Raw genomic sequence first — 14,758 nt, 5'->3', positions numbered from 1 at the left:
GAGGCACTTAGGGAGATGGTTTAGTGGTGGGCTTGGCAGGGCTGGGTTAATGTTAGGGCTTGATGATCTTAAAGGTCTTTTCCAATCAAAATAGTTGTGTAACTCTATCCCCTCCTACTGCTTCAGAGTAAGGGGATATAAATTCTTCATTATACATTTTTGGTGTACTGAGCCTTTTCTTCTCACTTAGTGTTTAATGCTTTTAAAGAATGAAATTAAATTAGCATTAAAAATTATTTTTCCTTTTCAGCATGTGTAAGAAGTATATGCATTCATGACATACAGATTGACGTAAACGCAATATGTATTTTTTATTTTTAATGACTTGGCAGTGTTAAAGTTACTATCATGTTTGCAGCTGCAAATAAAATGAGGCTTAATAGATGCTTGCACTTCTCATCTTCATAGGTGACTGTCAGCCTCTGGATGTCTCTTCTGTACATCACAACAACACATTTTTGAAATACTCCGTGTCATTGCTGGGTTATGGTTTTTATGGAGATATATTGAAAGACAGTGAGAAGAAGCGGTGGATGGGTCCGATGAGATACGACTACTCAGGTAATTTTTATAATTATCACATTCTTTTGTCAGCATGTAAACATATTGGAGCAGTTGATTTACACTCTCCAAACCAACCTTCTCTGAAGCTTGTAAACATCAGAAGCAGACTGAATCTGATTTTAAGCTCCTTGTAGCACCAAGTATATTGGATCACATCATATAAAGCTCTGTAACTTCGGGGTTAATATTGACAGTGGCCTCAATAAAGTTATGTTAAATATGTGTCACCTATTGAAAATGGCCTAAAAAGTAGTAACTCTGTGTCCTAATCATTTTTAGTAACTAAAGAGAGATAGGCACTCCTCTGTCTTGAACATTCAGCTGATGGAATGAATTGTTCATTTTGCCCTTATTCTAGCACTGATTAGAGAGAGATGAGTGATTTAGTCGTGTAACCTGATATTTGGATAAATCCTTTACTAGTAGAAAGTATCTTTTGCCTCCTTTGATTTATCTTGTGTTAGGGAAAGAAGATGCATGGGGAGAATTTTAGTGTAGGCCAAGTTAAGATTCAGCAGTGATGTATAACTAAATATTTTAGTTGGTTTTTGAAGATGTCAAGTGAAATAATGGCACTTTTGGTGAATGTTAAAAAAACTGAAGTGGTGCTGTGGTATTTTCTTGCTCCTTACAGTCTAAAACATTATAAGAAAAAGAGGTCTGAGCTTGAGGAGGGCTACTATTGTTTTGCAGTCCTTAGAGAAGGAAGAAGAGGAAAAATTAAGGAATGTATGCAGAAATGTTTGCCGTGTGGATTTACAATGACTTAATGCTGCATAATGTGTTTCTTATGTAGGCTTCAAGACTTTTCTTTCCCATCATTATTATGAAGGAACAATTGCTTATCAACCAGCAAAACACACACAAGGATCTCCACGAGATAAAGAGAGCTGCAGAACAGGGTAGGCTAGTGTTTATCTCTGGCTATTTGGTATGAAATATTTGAAAAGACCTGTACATAAATAGAGGTTACAGAAGTGTTGGTTTTAGTATCAAAACAATTACTCTAAAAGAGATAAGCTTGTAAAAAAGTTATTGACTCATTAAAAAGGGCACCTCATTTTTTCAGGTCATTAAACAAAAAACTAATAAAATTTTGTTAGCTGGTTCTTCTCCTCCCTCAGTTTTACTGAAGCAAAATATACCACAGGACCCAGTTACAAGATGCTGGTGGTGCTATGCTGTGTTACTACTAAGAAATCAAAAGTCTGGATGCCTCATAGCTTCTACAAATGGAAATAATAATTCAGAAATTCTCAAGTGTTCACATAGTAACTGGATCTAGCAATTTTAGCAGCTGTTTTAGTGCCATGACAACAGCTGGCATGGCTTGTCCTGAGGACAAGTCCTCTCAGGAAGCAGCCTATTTAGCCTGTTTTTTTCTATACTGCTATGATGCTGTATAAATTCCATGTGATATTCTTCACTTATTTCTTTAGTCAGGGGGCCTACCTTAATTTCACAGCATTCCTTCCTTTCTCCTTGCTTTCACCTGCTTGAAGTTATGCTCTAGTATTTATTATTCTTTATATATGAATTTAGCTATCAGGGATAAAGTATTTTTTACAGCACCAACCAGAACAGCAGGATACAGTGGAGCTGCAAACTTTGTCCAGAAACAATAACACTGCTGTGCTAGTGCTGTGACACACTACAGATCGCAGTCTCTGGTATCAGCTGGAGCAACTATCCCCACCCATCAGGTGTCCTGATGCTGGGGAAGCTCCAGAGGGAGGAAGCTGTCATCGAGGTCTCAGTAATATAGTAAAGGATGCCTGGTGCCTCACAGGGGATTTTTTACTTCCTGATAATTGCTGGAAGGGTAATAGGGCAGGCACAAGCAATTTAGGAGAATCCTGGAGTGTGGTAATGACATTGATCATGCAGGTGATTGACAGGCTGGCTAGAACAACTGCTCTGCCAGTCTTGTTACAGAAAATAAGAAGTGGGGATGTGATGGTTGAGGGCAGTGTTGGCAGTGGTGACTGTGAAATTACAGAGTTTTAACTTCTGAGAGAAGTAAACAAGACAAAAAGTAGAATTGCAGCCCTGGACTTTGGTTTATTTGGGGATCTTGGCAAGATTCCGTGGGAGACTGTCCTGGAGTGCATAGAGGAGAGTTAGTTGGTACCTCCTCAAAGTACAAGAATAGTCCATTCTGATATGCAGAAATTTGAATACCCAGGAAAAAGAAAAGCAACTTGGATGAGCAAGGAATTGAGTAGTAAAGAGAAGGCAAAAGTGGAATGGGTTACTTTGGAAGAACACCAAAGACATTGCTTAAACATGCAGGAATGAAATTGAGAAAGCCAAAGCCCAGGGGGAGTTGAAATCAGTGAGGGATGTGAAGGGTGTTGCTTCTTATGAAAGGATTATTTAAATATACCAATCATAACAAAAGGCTGAAGGAACTGTGGGCCTGCTGCTTATTAGCATGGGGAACATATGATAAGATATATCAGTAGGCTGCAAAAGTGCCCCTTTACTCCCTTTTTCACTAACGTAGTCTCCCCCCAGGACATACAGTATCAGGCTCCTGGCTGAAGGGGAAACAGTGGATGTTACATATCTTGACTTTAGCAAGACCTTTGGTCCTGTTTCCTGTGATAGGATTAAAACCAAGTTGGTGAGGTGTGGAGTAGGTAAGTGGGTGGGTTAGAAACTGGCTGGACTAGTAGAAAGGCTGTGAATGCCAAGTCCAGCTGGCAGCCAGTTAGTAATGGTATCTCTTGGGAATATTGAGACTAATACTGTGTGACATCCTTAGGAATGACTGGGACAGTCTCAGAACGTGCACTCTCTGCAGTTTTATGGATGATGCCAGACTGGGAGGAGTGGTTTATGTTGAAAGTCAGTGCTGCTATTCAGAGGGATCTTGGTGGGCTAAAGAAATGGGTGACAGGAATCTCCTGAATTTCAGGAGACGTGAATGTCCTGTACCTGGGGTGGAGTAGTCCCATGTAACAGTAGGCACTGACTGGCTGGAAGGCAGCTCTGCCAAAAGGAACTTTGGAATCCTCGTGGGCATCAGCTGTACCTGAGTTAGCAGTATGTCCTTGCAGCAAGGAAAGCCCACCGTACATTGAGTTTTCTAAGCAGAAGGGAAGTCAACAGGTCAGGAATTACTCTTCCCCTGCACTCAACACTCGTGAGATGGACTGTTTCCAGTATGTCAGTGTCTTTCACTGTTAGAGCAGTCAAATGTTGGAACAAGGTGCCCAGAGGTCTGTGGACTTTACCCTTGCAGATCTTCAAAACTCAACTGAATAAGACACTGAATATCCTGATTCTGTAAGGGCAACTTTGAGCTCTCCTGTGAGACCAACTTTGATCCGATCAGAAATCTCTTCTAACCTATGTGATCTCATGGCTCTGTGCTGCTGTTACCTCTGACATCCAGTAATCTCCAAACTGTACTTAAATAACTGCACTGCCTGCAGTGATTCATGCCACATGGGGGTTGGCAGTGCTATGCTGCATCTTGTGATGGGGGAAGGTCCTGTAATGACTGGGTAAAATAAAAAGGTTGAAATTAATAATAGTGGAGGTTTTTCAGGAATTGAATTGTATTTTTATTTTTAGATGTTACATTTGCAAGGAAAGTGAGAAACAGCTGGCAGAACAGCAGAAGGAATGTGGATTAAAACATGAAGGTAATTTGTCAAAAATGTAAACTGTGATAGTATTATGCAAATTATTATTTTTCACAATATATCACTTCAAGTGTGTGTATTTTGGTTTTTTAAACATTCTGTGTTACTAGACAATCCATTGTTTCTTTCAGCTTACAGAAAACATGTGTAAGTGTCATTGCTCCCCTGTGCAGCACTGGTGAGGGCACACCTAGAACCCTGTGTTCAGTTTTGGGCCACTCACTTTAAGAAGGACATTGAGGGGCTGGAGTGTGTCCAGAGAAGGGCAACAGAGATGGAGAAGGTCTGGAGCACTGGTCCTGTAAGGAGCAGCTGAGGGGGCTGGGGGTGTTTAGCCTGTAGAAAAGGAGGCTCTGGAGACCTTATCATTCTCTACAATTGCCTGAGAGGAGGGTGTAGCCTGTAGATCATCATACTGTGGAGATTCGTTGGTAACATAAAGATTCCTGTGCAACTTAAATTCCAGTTACACATGTTTAGTGCTTTCATCCCAGCTGCTGCTTTCAGATCTTTGATACAGTCAAGAGGTGGCCAAATCAGAATATTTCTTGGGATATTTTAATCTATGCCCAGATTCAGCTAAAGAAATTTTTATAGAGTATAAATAATGGGTATAAATAATAATATAAATGTGACAGTAGGTTTCTTGATAAAAAAGAATCTGTCTTTTTGAGAAATAATAGTAGTAAGAAATTGCAAACCTCTTTTGGTTTTGGGATTTTTTATTTGGTTTTCTTCACCTTTGTGTGTGGTGTTTTTTTGTTGGTTGGTTTAGTTTTTAAATCTGCCATTTTGTTACCTTTCATCCAGCAAAAGAGCTACTAGAAAGCTACAAGTTAGTTAGCAATCAAGACAGTTTTAGCCAACATTGCACATGACATTAAGCAGCTGATTATGTAGGATATTGTTTAATCCATTCTGCTTCTGGTAGCTGGCTTTCTTTGCAGTCCAGTCTCTTCTCCATGCAGTACTGGTAAGGAAACAATACAGTCAGCTACTTCTCATTCACAATAGAAAGGATTTTAAGTCTCCACTTTAGACAAGCTTTTCACTCAGCAGGGTGTCTTGGCTGACTCTTGCATTGTGCCTACTGGGTCTGTGTATGATTCAGATAAGTTTAGAAGGATGCTTGATTGGTTGTTCCTGAACACATTTCTTTGTATTGTGCAGAAGTTTCTGTGCATGTGCTGAGAAAATGTTGAGTGTTAGTACTTTATGCTGACTTCAGCAGCTTGCAGTGTATGTACAAAATAGGCAGTTAAAATGAGTGCCATTTAGGCACTCCCTGCTTATGACTGCCCTCCGGTAGGAAAGATATTTTGAGCAAATAATTTGTGCTGTTACACTGATACACACTGCAAAATGGTTATGAAAACAGTCATTCATTTCAAATGTGATTAATACCCTGACTTTGTTCTTAGTTTTAACAGTGAAGGTGTTCTTGAATATGACATGCTGAAATTTATACCAGATGAAAACCATCTATTACAGAAACATAAATAAGCATTTTACCCTAAGGATTTTGAGACTTATTTACTGCAGTGAGCATACTTAAAATGTTAATACATATCTAGATGCACCGATGACTAAATTACTAATGCTTCTCAGAGAAACAGCAAAAGGATTTATCAGTAAAGGGCATTGTTTTAAATTTGTTGTTTGTGTATCAGAAAATGCCTGTTGTTTCCAGTTCCAGTAGTTTATGTTCTGTTCAGTTACCTTCATCTCAGAGCAGGGTCTTGTCATTTGCCTGCAGCCTGAACAGTCATTCTGTAGTCTGACATTTAGGTTTGTCTCATCTCTCTTAAGATGCACATTTTGAATCTGATTTAAATTACTTCTTTCAGTAATGTCCTGTTTGAAAGCAACATAAAAAGATCAGCAGTAAAGCAGGCAATACTAAAAAGCACTGTGGCAAATGAAGCAAAAATGTTGAATTTAAAAACTGTGGTTTTTCTTGCCATTTCTGATTTGTTTCCCAAGAGATAAAGGGGGTAGTCTAGATGGAAAAACTACAATAAAATATTTTGTTTTCTCTAAGTCTTTTGTCACATTATGATCTTACATGTTTTTTCTTGGAGTTCTGTTTTTCTTGGTCTTGTTACTGGAGAGTGGATAGGAAGAAGTTTCAATGAATAAAAATTCCAGGAAATCAGAAAAGTTCAAAGAGTGAAGAACAACTACAGAATACTTTGGAAATATTTTTTTTTTCTTTTTCTTCTGATGTATAGAGCTTGGAACAGGTCAATTCAAAATGAATGCATCTTAGACTTTAGGTTAAAAATAATCTAGGCAATTGTAATACTGATTCTCTAACGTAAATGTGAAGTTCCTAAAATTGAGACAGTAAGGAATATCAGAATTTCAGAACATGCAATATATAGCATGATCATCGTCTTTAGTCATGTCAGAAAAACACCTTGAAAATCACTGTAATTTAACTGAAATGTGGGGAACTGAATAATGTTAGATTTTCAAGTTCATACCAGTTAACATTGCTCAAAACCTCTACCTTCTTTACCCAAACAAACTTCAGCATTTTTTGTTCACTCCTTAATTTTACCCCTAATGGCACTTCACTCCTGAACTCCAGTCTTAGAACAACATGTATGTCCATAATCTATTCTGCAGTCATTATGTCTGTGGAATTGTTCATTTGAAATGAATCCATTTAGATTGGTAGGAGAAAAGAGTGTTATGGCTGCTTTTTTGCTTTTTCTTATTGTGATAAGGAAGACAATTATGTGTAATATAATAATGCAAAGGCATTTTTTATCTATTTTTATCCATATTCAAGAAAATACAGTTTAGGTAACAATGCATTGCTTGCCAATGCTTCTTTGTTCTAAAAAATTCCTTTGCATCCTGGTAGTATCGATGCCAGCACATGTTTAAGCTCAGTCTAGATGTAATCTTCAACAGAGTTTCACAGGGTTGAAAACAGGCTTTGTGTTGTTTCCAGAAATCTCTGAAGATTTAGACCCAGGAACATTTAACTCTATTAACAGTTCAAATCTTCAGACATTTCGGGCTGGGATGATCAGGTTCCTGATCTGCCACTTGCTGGTCCTTGCTGCACCCTGAGTCATCTCTTCCCTTTGTCTTTTTTAAATATTAATTTGTAGCATTGAGGAAGAAAAGGAATATTGCTTTAGAAACCAAATACTAAACTACGATCTTTGCATTCTTAGTTAAGATTAACAAGTTGAAGAGCAAAAACAGAATTTAAAAAAGTTAATCCCTCTGAACTTTCACACAAGAGTTGTAACTTGCCTCTGTCTTTTCCCTTCCTATGTCTTTGCAGGTTTGCCCAAATAGCACTGATCCTGAATTTGACATGCATATGCCAGAACAGGCAAGCAGTTTTGGGAGATAGTCACAGTCTCTGATGGGAGAAAGCAACTTTCTCTGTTAGTGTGTGAAAAACAGATACTTAAAAATGTAATTTTTTAATGTAGTTTATTTTAAATATTTATTGAAAGTACATGAATATGCCCAGGGAAGACTTTTAAGTTGCCAGTGGCTTGCTTTATAGTGTTCTTTTAAGTAGATCAAATGGTTACCTATCTCCACGTCTTTATTGATGTGTTTCAGAAGGTGAAGAAGAATGGAAGATTATAAAAGGGAAGTTCCTAGCCATTAATGCAGTAAATATGAGCTGTGCTTGTCCACGAAGTCCAAAAGGTCTTTCCCCAGCAGCTCATTTGGCAGATGGTTCAGCAGACCTCATTCTAGTTCGGAAATGCTCCAGATTTGATTTTCTACGGTATCTTGTCAGACACACAAACCAAGATGATCAGGTGTGTATTCCTTTTGACAGTGAATTATACAGAGTCCATCTAATATTCTTATATAACAGAAATAACATCTGTAAAGCAGGTTTGTTTGTTTTTTTTTAAATTTATACATTTTGGGTGATGCTATCTCAGCATGTATACCATAAAAAAAACAAGCAGCTCAAAACATTTTACCAAAGTCAGCTCTTTGGCCATAGCATTCTAACAAAATTCCACTTTGGCCAACTGAATACAGTTTTGTAAGCTTTTCCATGTATTTGCTGTTTAGACAATATTTAAAGTTGTTTTATCACAACTGTGCCCTCATGTAGTTGTCATGAAAAACTGCTCACAGCATGAAAAACTACTCACAGCATGAATAGCTGAGGTCGATGTGGTAAAGAATAATAAATCACTTTTGTGAACTGTATAAAAATGTGATTTAGAAGAAAGTTACCAGAACTGCAGTTTGATTGTAAACTGCAGGCTTTGAGCAGTATTTCACTACATTAAGTGACCAGGATATGAGCTTTATGCATTCAGCTTCAACATTATTTCTTGCATGTGTTGTAGCTGTCAGGGGAAGATTCATCAATGCTTTGGATTGCAGTATCTGTTGAAACAGAGCTATGGCTGTGAATACATGCATTTAATATTTGTCACAGTCTGATATTATTCACATGTTTTGGAAATTATCTGAACAATGGACTAATGTCATATCCAGTGCATAAAAGCAATAACAAATATCACATGTTTATGATGCCATTCCTCTTCCTCTGTAAAAGAATTAGTGTAGATTCTTTTTTTTTAATTTTCTCATTACCAGTTCCTGGGACATTGTGAATGTGTCTGTATTTGTCCTTCCTGCTGTTCTCAATCTCCTCTTCTTTCCTTCACTCCTCACTCACTGTTCCCTTGATGTTTTCAATCATTTGAAGTCATCCTTGGCTACCTTTCAATATTACAGCCAATTTGAAAGGTAGCCAGGGATGGCTTCTAATAGGGATGGCTTCACCATAGTAGTGGGAAACCCTTTTTGAAAACTTAACGAAATTTGAAGGAAAAAAAAAGGGAAGAAAAGGGTGACTGTACATCCACACAGACTGTTTTATGGGTAAACTGTTTCTTCATGTTTGCTTCCTTGCCTTCCCATAGACATACACAGATGTACTCCATGGCCTTTGCTAAATGACCTGTCTGTATTCACTACAGCTTGCTGAATATTTAGCTCTATATCTCTTAAGTTGCTTTCAGGGCAGATGGGGGCACCCTCTAATTTTTTGTTTTTTCAATTAATGTAGCCTGTTTTAAAGCAATTGTACAGTATCGTAGTGTAAAAAGCCTCTGCTTTAAGAGCAATCTCCTAATTGACCTGCTTTTTCTAGCTGAATTAACTAGTTAAAAATACTTTTATTTTGTAATAATACTGCCCTCTGTTATTTTCATGTATCCCCAGCTCTGTGATTTGATCACACAGCCATGGAATTCCCACCTTCAGGGCATTGTTCCAAGGGCAAAAGCAGAAGACTTTCAGAAAAGCCTAAGTGTCTTAAGGACTGTACTTAAACAGGTCCTGAGGATCGTGCAGAGATACAATCCAAACATTTTTGACTTTTATACCATGTTATAATGATTTTTATAGTTTATTTAAAATAGTTTTTATAATCCATTTACTCGTAATCCCCGAACCTGTTATCTGGTTGTTACACAGTAGCAGTATTGCATCTGCTTGAAAAGGACCATTGAGAAGTAAGGTTTCATTTTGGCTTTGTTGTTTTTGACTTGTGCAGTTTTTCAAAAATCACTCTATGCCTCAGGTCAGCTTCTCTAGAAAATTGGAGTGGACAGGCTTTTCTTGAGTACAAAATGCTGCATGCTGAGTTACTTTACACATCAAGTGTATTTAATTGTAATTGTCTGATTTGCTTTTTTGTAGTTTGACTTTCCATTTGTAGATGTTTATCGGGTGAAGTGTTTCCAATTTATATCAAAACTTTCAGAAGACAACGAAAGCAATGTCATGGACATAGGAAAGAAACGTTTTGGCCAGTTCTGCAGAGATCATCCAGCCTGTTGCTGTAATATTGTTAATAGCACCTGGAATTGTGATGGAGAAACTCTGGATAGTTCAGCAATTGAAGTGAGGTAAGCTTCAATTTTTCTATGTAGCAGAACACATTAAGCTTTCCCATTGACTTTAAAGACACTCATAGAGACATCCCAAAAAGATGCCTGTGCATAGCAAATTTGAGTCTTCTGATAATAAACTTAAATATTTTTGTTACCGTTTTGAATCCTTTCCAGAGGATACTGCAACCATGTAAGTTGTAAATGATCACTCTGAGTGAGATGGATGGCCCTACCTTTGAAGTCATAGTTACTTCTTAGGAACTGGTATTATGTGCTTAAAGTGCTGAAAGTGAAGATGGTGTTGGAAGGATTCTTTTTAAATGAGTGGAATACCTCATTAGTATGAGCAATAGCTTTTCCTATTTAGCTTAAGTAAGCATCTTTATCGTGCAGAAATACTGAATATGTCCCATACTTCTCTTTTTTTGGCACACAGCACGGAGTCTTATCTCCAGTCTTCGCATATGGAGAAAGAATTTTGCAGTTGTGCAAATAATCAAATTAGAAAAGAAGTCTGTAAAATTTGAAAGGTGGTTTGTTCTTCTGGTTTGGTTTTTTTTTGTTTGGATTAGTTTTGGTTGCTTGTTTTATTTGTTGTTTATAGAACAAAGGGAACTAAATCCATCATATTTACATACAAATGTGTTCCATTAAAACATAGTCACTTAACAGTCCAAAGGTGAGTTTTATAAATGCTGTATATTTGTACATGTAAAAGATTGGCTCATCTAAGTGCTCATAGAACTTTTTGTGTGGACAGGAGGAATAACAGGATACATGGAAGCATCCAGCCCTCTTTGCAGGGGAGGATTGTATGAAAAATGAGGGCGTGGTTTCTGTAGTCAGGAGTAAGGAACTTTGTCCAGCGGTTTGAAATTAATGGATTATTGGTATTAAATTACTAGAATTAAATATGTTGTACCCATTTATTTCTTACTAATTGATTTCTATATATTTTCAGGGTTCACTGCCAGTTAATGAAACTGTTTGCAAGGGGAATTGAGGAAAACGGTAAAGATGAAGCTGCCTACAGCCAGAGTAGCATTGAACAATTGCTATAGACATTGTTCCTCCAATGGGGAGGAGAAAATATAAAAGCTCAAGGAAATTGAGTAAATATGCATTTTAGTCAAATTGACAAGTATTTTAAACTTTTAGATTTTTTTAATGGCTTCAGTATCATTTTAGACATCTTAGTGGATAGTGTAATTTAAAAAAAAATATTGTAATCATCAAAATATATCTTGGAGCAATGTAATCTAAGTTATGTTAGAAAAGAGAGGATTGGCCTTTATCTGTGTATTCATGATCACTGATAAATTCTCTGTGCTTTTCTAGAGAGCTAATTTAGCAGTTGTGTTGCAATAATATGTAAATGTTACGAAACATTGGACTTCCCATTGGCACCAAGGCAAGACATTTTCAGTGTCTGAGAAGATGTTTTTGGCTGGGAGTGTTATGTAGTTGCATGTGGCTTAAATGCTGGACAACAGTCTTGTCTTGTCATTCTCATCTTTTTTTTTTTTTTTTTAACTCTTGCATTTTGTAATTCTGACAATACCTTGCAACTTATCAATGCAATTCAAACATACATTCCTGGCTTTAAGTAGTAATAATAGTGTACAAATACTTTGAAAAATAAAAGCACAACTATATTCAGGTCACACCTCATCCTATATATTCTGTCTTTGAAGGCGTCCTTGCATCATACTTTTTGGGATTATAAAGGGTTTTGTGACAGTTTAGATGATACCAAATACCACACAGTGCAACTGAAATGTCTTGCAAGCAAATTGCAGGAATACTTGTATAATATCAGGAAGGCACAGGCAAAGGAAAATATAAATAAGATCTCAAACACCAGCAAGTTTTAATTTTTTAAAAATACCTAATATTAACATATTAAAAGTTTCCCTCTTCAGTACACAATTCTTTGGACATTCTACTCCATACATTAAAATGTCTTTGCAAAATAAGGTGCTGAAATTGTTAAGTCTAGAAATATGATTTGATGATTGAAAGTCCTTAAAATGATGTTTGTTTAACTAAATATGAAACAAAATAACTTGTTTTGGGAAGCCAAGGGAAGAAACTGGCATCTGACAAATCATGAATTCACTGTGCTGATTTGTTTTTATAACAAAAAACATTATACTGTCATATAGAGCTATGGAGTGATTATTTAAGTTGTGTACAGTTTTGTGTGTTGAAGCTAGCACATACATGTTTTGTGTCCAGGGTTGGGGCTAAATTTTGCTCTTCTTGTACAGACTTATTCCTGTTTGAGGACCAGAAGTTAGCCCCTGTTCTGTCTTTTTTTAAGTGTTCCTTTAAGTTTAAAGTTCTCTTTAAAATTTACTACATCTGAGGGGGTTTTGTGTCCAAACAGCTGATGGTTCTGTATTCATGTGTATTTATTGGTACTTCTGTCATCCAGCTTGTGTTAGTTTCATGTCTCTCATATATTTGGTCAATGTAAGCCATGGTGATTGGTCATTTTATTACTGAAGCACTTGAATATTGTTACAAATGGCAGGTTATTTTTTCTATTGTAGTTATTAACATTCCAGTTTTGTGTATTATCAAAATTGTGTGCTGTATCTTTGCTACAAAGTATTGTTCATATTGCTCTATATGACAAAAAGCACTTGCAAATTATATTTGCCTGAAGTATAATCATACAAAGTTTAGGATCTTTATTTTGTTATATAGTATTCCAGAAAATACTTGAATACTTTTCCAAATCTACTGCTCTTTGCTTTCCTTATTAATACAATGCATTGAAATGTTGATTCATCCAATGTTTTTCTGACATTTGTAACAGGTGTTAAATACACTGTATTTTTAAAGCCATGTTTAATAAGTGGAATAGTACTTTTGAGGTAAGATTCCCATTGAAAATGAAATCATGCAGTTCTACAAATGTGAATATTTTTCGAAAGTGTCATTTGTTTAAAAATGTCTATGCTTATTGTGGTCTATCCATGAATATTGTGAGACTACCCAGACTTCCAAATTACAGTAATTCTTGTGCAGGAGATAATGGTGCACACTCAGCTTACCAACAGTGAGGAAGTTTGAGGCATTGCAGGTATCCAGAGCACATTGTTATCAATGTGAACAGGAATAAATACTAGCCAGCTCTTTCCATTAGTTTATTAGCAAGTCATGAGACCCCTACTTGAAAAATCTCTTAATCTCCTAGTGAATGTAAATTGAAATGCTTTGAATATTTGAGTATCTGCAACTGAGTGCTTGGTGTTTCCAAAGAAAGTCACAGTGAAGGTTTCCTTTCTGAGAAAAAGCCACCAGAAAAGGAGGAAAGATCATTGTATGCTATGGTAAAGAAGTGTGAAGTAAATAATAAAGGTATTGCAACATAATAAAATGAAAAGGTCTTAGGTAGTAGAAAAGCTGCATAGTTGCATTTGAATAATTCTATTTGTAGCATATTAAACTAGCAAAGAGCCATATGTGAATTGTATGACATGTCCAGTTTATCTTTAAGAGAGCTACATAAGTAATGTCTGCTTACATTTAATTCTAGGGTTTTTTGTTTCTCTGAATGTAATCTTAGTATGGAAATTATGTACAGGAAAACCAACTTCGATTTTTCTTTTTTTTCAATCTTGCTGGCTTCAAGATTAGAAAATGTGTTCTGTTTTATGATGCTAGGGCATTTCATTAAAAAAATAAAACCGCATTGTACAACAATACATTGGCTTTTTTCTTTCACAGCTTGATTTGAAAAAAAAATCTCACTTTGACAGAAATCTGGCAGTAGTGTGCTTAGTGTACCCACTGTGGGCAGATCAAACCAAGTGACGCAATTCATAACCTTCCATTTGGGTTGACGACTGCTTCGTGGCAAGTGTGAGTGTGAGCAAACACTGAGAGTGAAGGAAAGCAACTAGTGAAGCTGGACTAAGGGTAAAACTAAGCAACTCTACTAGAGTATACTAGATATAAATATTATTATAATGCAGCTATTTAAAGTTATTATTATGGAAGTGAAAACAAACTGCTGTTCTAAGAAGCATGAAATATATATTATACTATAAGTAGTGTGTGTTAAATAGATGGGGGTCTAGAATTTTGTTGCAATAATTACTACAGATGAAGTACATATTCTAACAAGTAAAACATGTTCATTGTAGATAAACAATGGGCACAGAAGGAGAACATGTTTTTTGGCACTGTAGACCCTTCTGCTTTTGAAGTATATTGTTTTTGTGTGGCAAGGTTTTGGTAGCTGTGGGACTGCAACAGTGACTTGTGGAAGGACAGCAGAGGATGCTCCCATGTCAGACAGTCATTTCCCCAGCCAGCTCCAAGATGAACCTGCCACTGGCCAAAGCTGAGCTCATGGGATGGCACTGCTAAGCACTTGTGTGATATCATAAATAAGTAGGGGTAAAAAATGCTGCTCAACAGCAGTGAAAGGGGTGAGTGGAAAATAAACATCCTGCAGACACTTCAGGACAGTGAAGAAGGGGGAGGAGGTGGTCTGGGCACCAGATGAGATTCCCCTGTGGAGGATCCCACATTGGAGCAGGTGGATGTGCCCTGAGGGAAGCTGCAGCCCATGGAGAGCCCATGCTGGAGCAGGTTTTCTGGCAGGAGCTGCAGCCATGG

General features: G+C 36.9%; 1 protein-coding gene across 2 annotated transcripts in view; it reads left to right on the top strand.

The window, feature by feature from the left end:
* The window catches only part of CERK (ceramide kinase), a 41,119-nt gene extending 27,280 nt beyond the window's left edge, over positions 1 to 13,839 (top strand). For both annotated transcript variants that reach the window (XM_085041488.1, XM_085041484.1), the window contains 6 exons: positions 409 to 561; positions 1,361 to 1,466; positions 4,147 to 4,217; positions 7,812 to 8,017; positions 9,930 to 10,138; positions 11,085 to 13,839. In XM_085041488.1, coding sequence (XP_084897614.1) covers positions 409 to 561; positions 1,361 to 1,466; positions 4,147 to 4,217; positions 7,812 to 8,017; positions 9,930 to 10,138; positions 11,085 to 11,184 — 845 coding nt within the window. In that variant the 3' untranslated portion in view covers positions 11,185 to 13,839. The remainder of the gene's footprint in view (positions 1 to 408; positions 562 to 1,360; positions 1,467 to 4,146; positions 4,218 to 7,811; positions 8,018 to 9,929; positions 10,139 to 11,084) is intronic.
* The last annotated feature ends 919 nt before the right edge of the window (positions 13,840 to 14,758 follow it).

The sequence above is a fragment of the Lichenostomus cassidix genome, chromosome 1Aa (assembly GCF_008360975.1).
Source record: "Lichenostomus cassidix isolate B80296 chromosome 1Aa, HeHo_3.0, whole genome shotgun sequence".
In the NCBI taxonomy this organism is placed as follows: domain Eukaryota; kingdom Metazoa; phylum Chordata; class Aves; order Passeriformes; family Meliphagidae; genus Lichenostomus; species Lichenostomus cassidix.
Note: the sequence above shows the minus strand (reverse complement) of the source record. Positions and strands in the feature narration are given on the sequence as shown.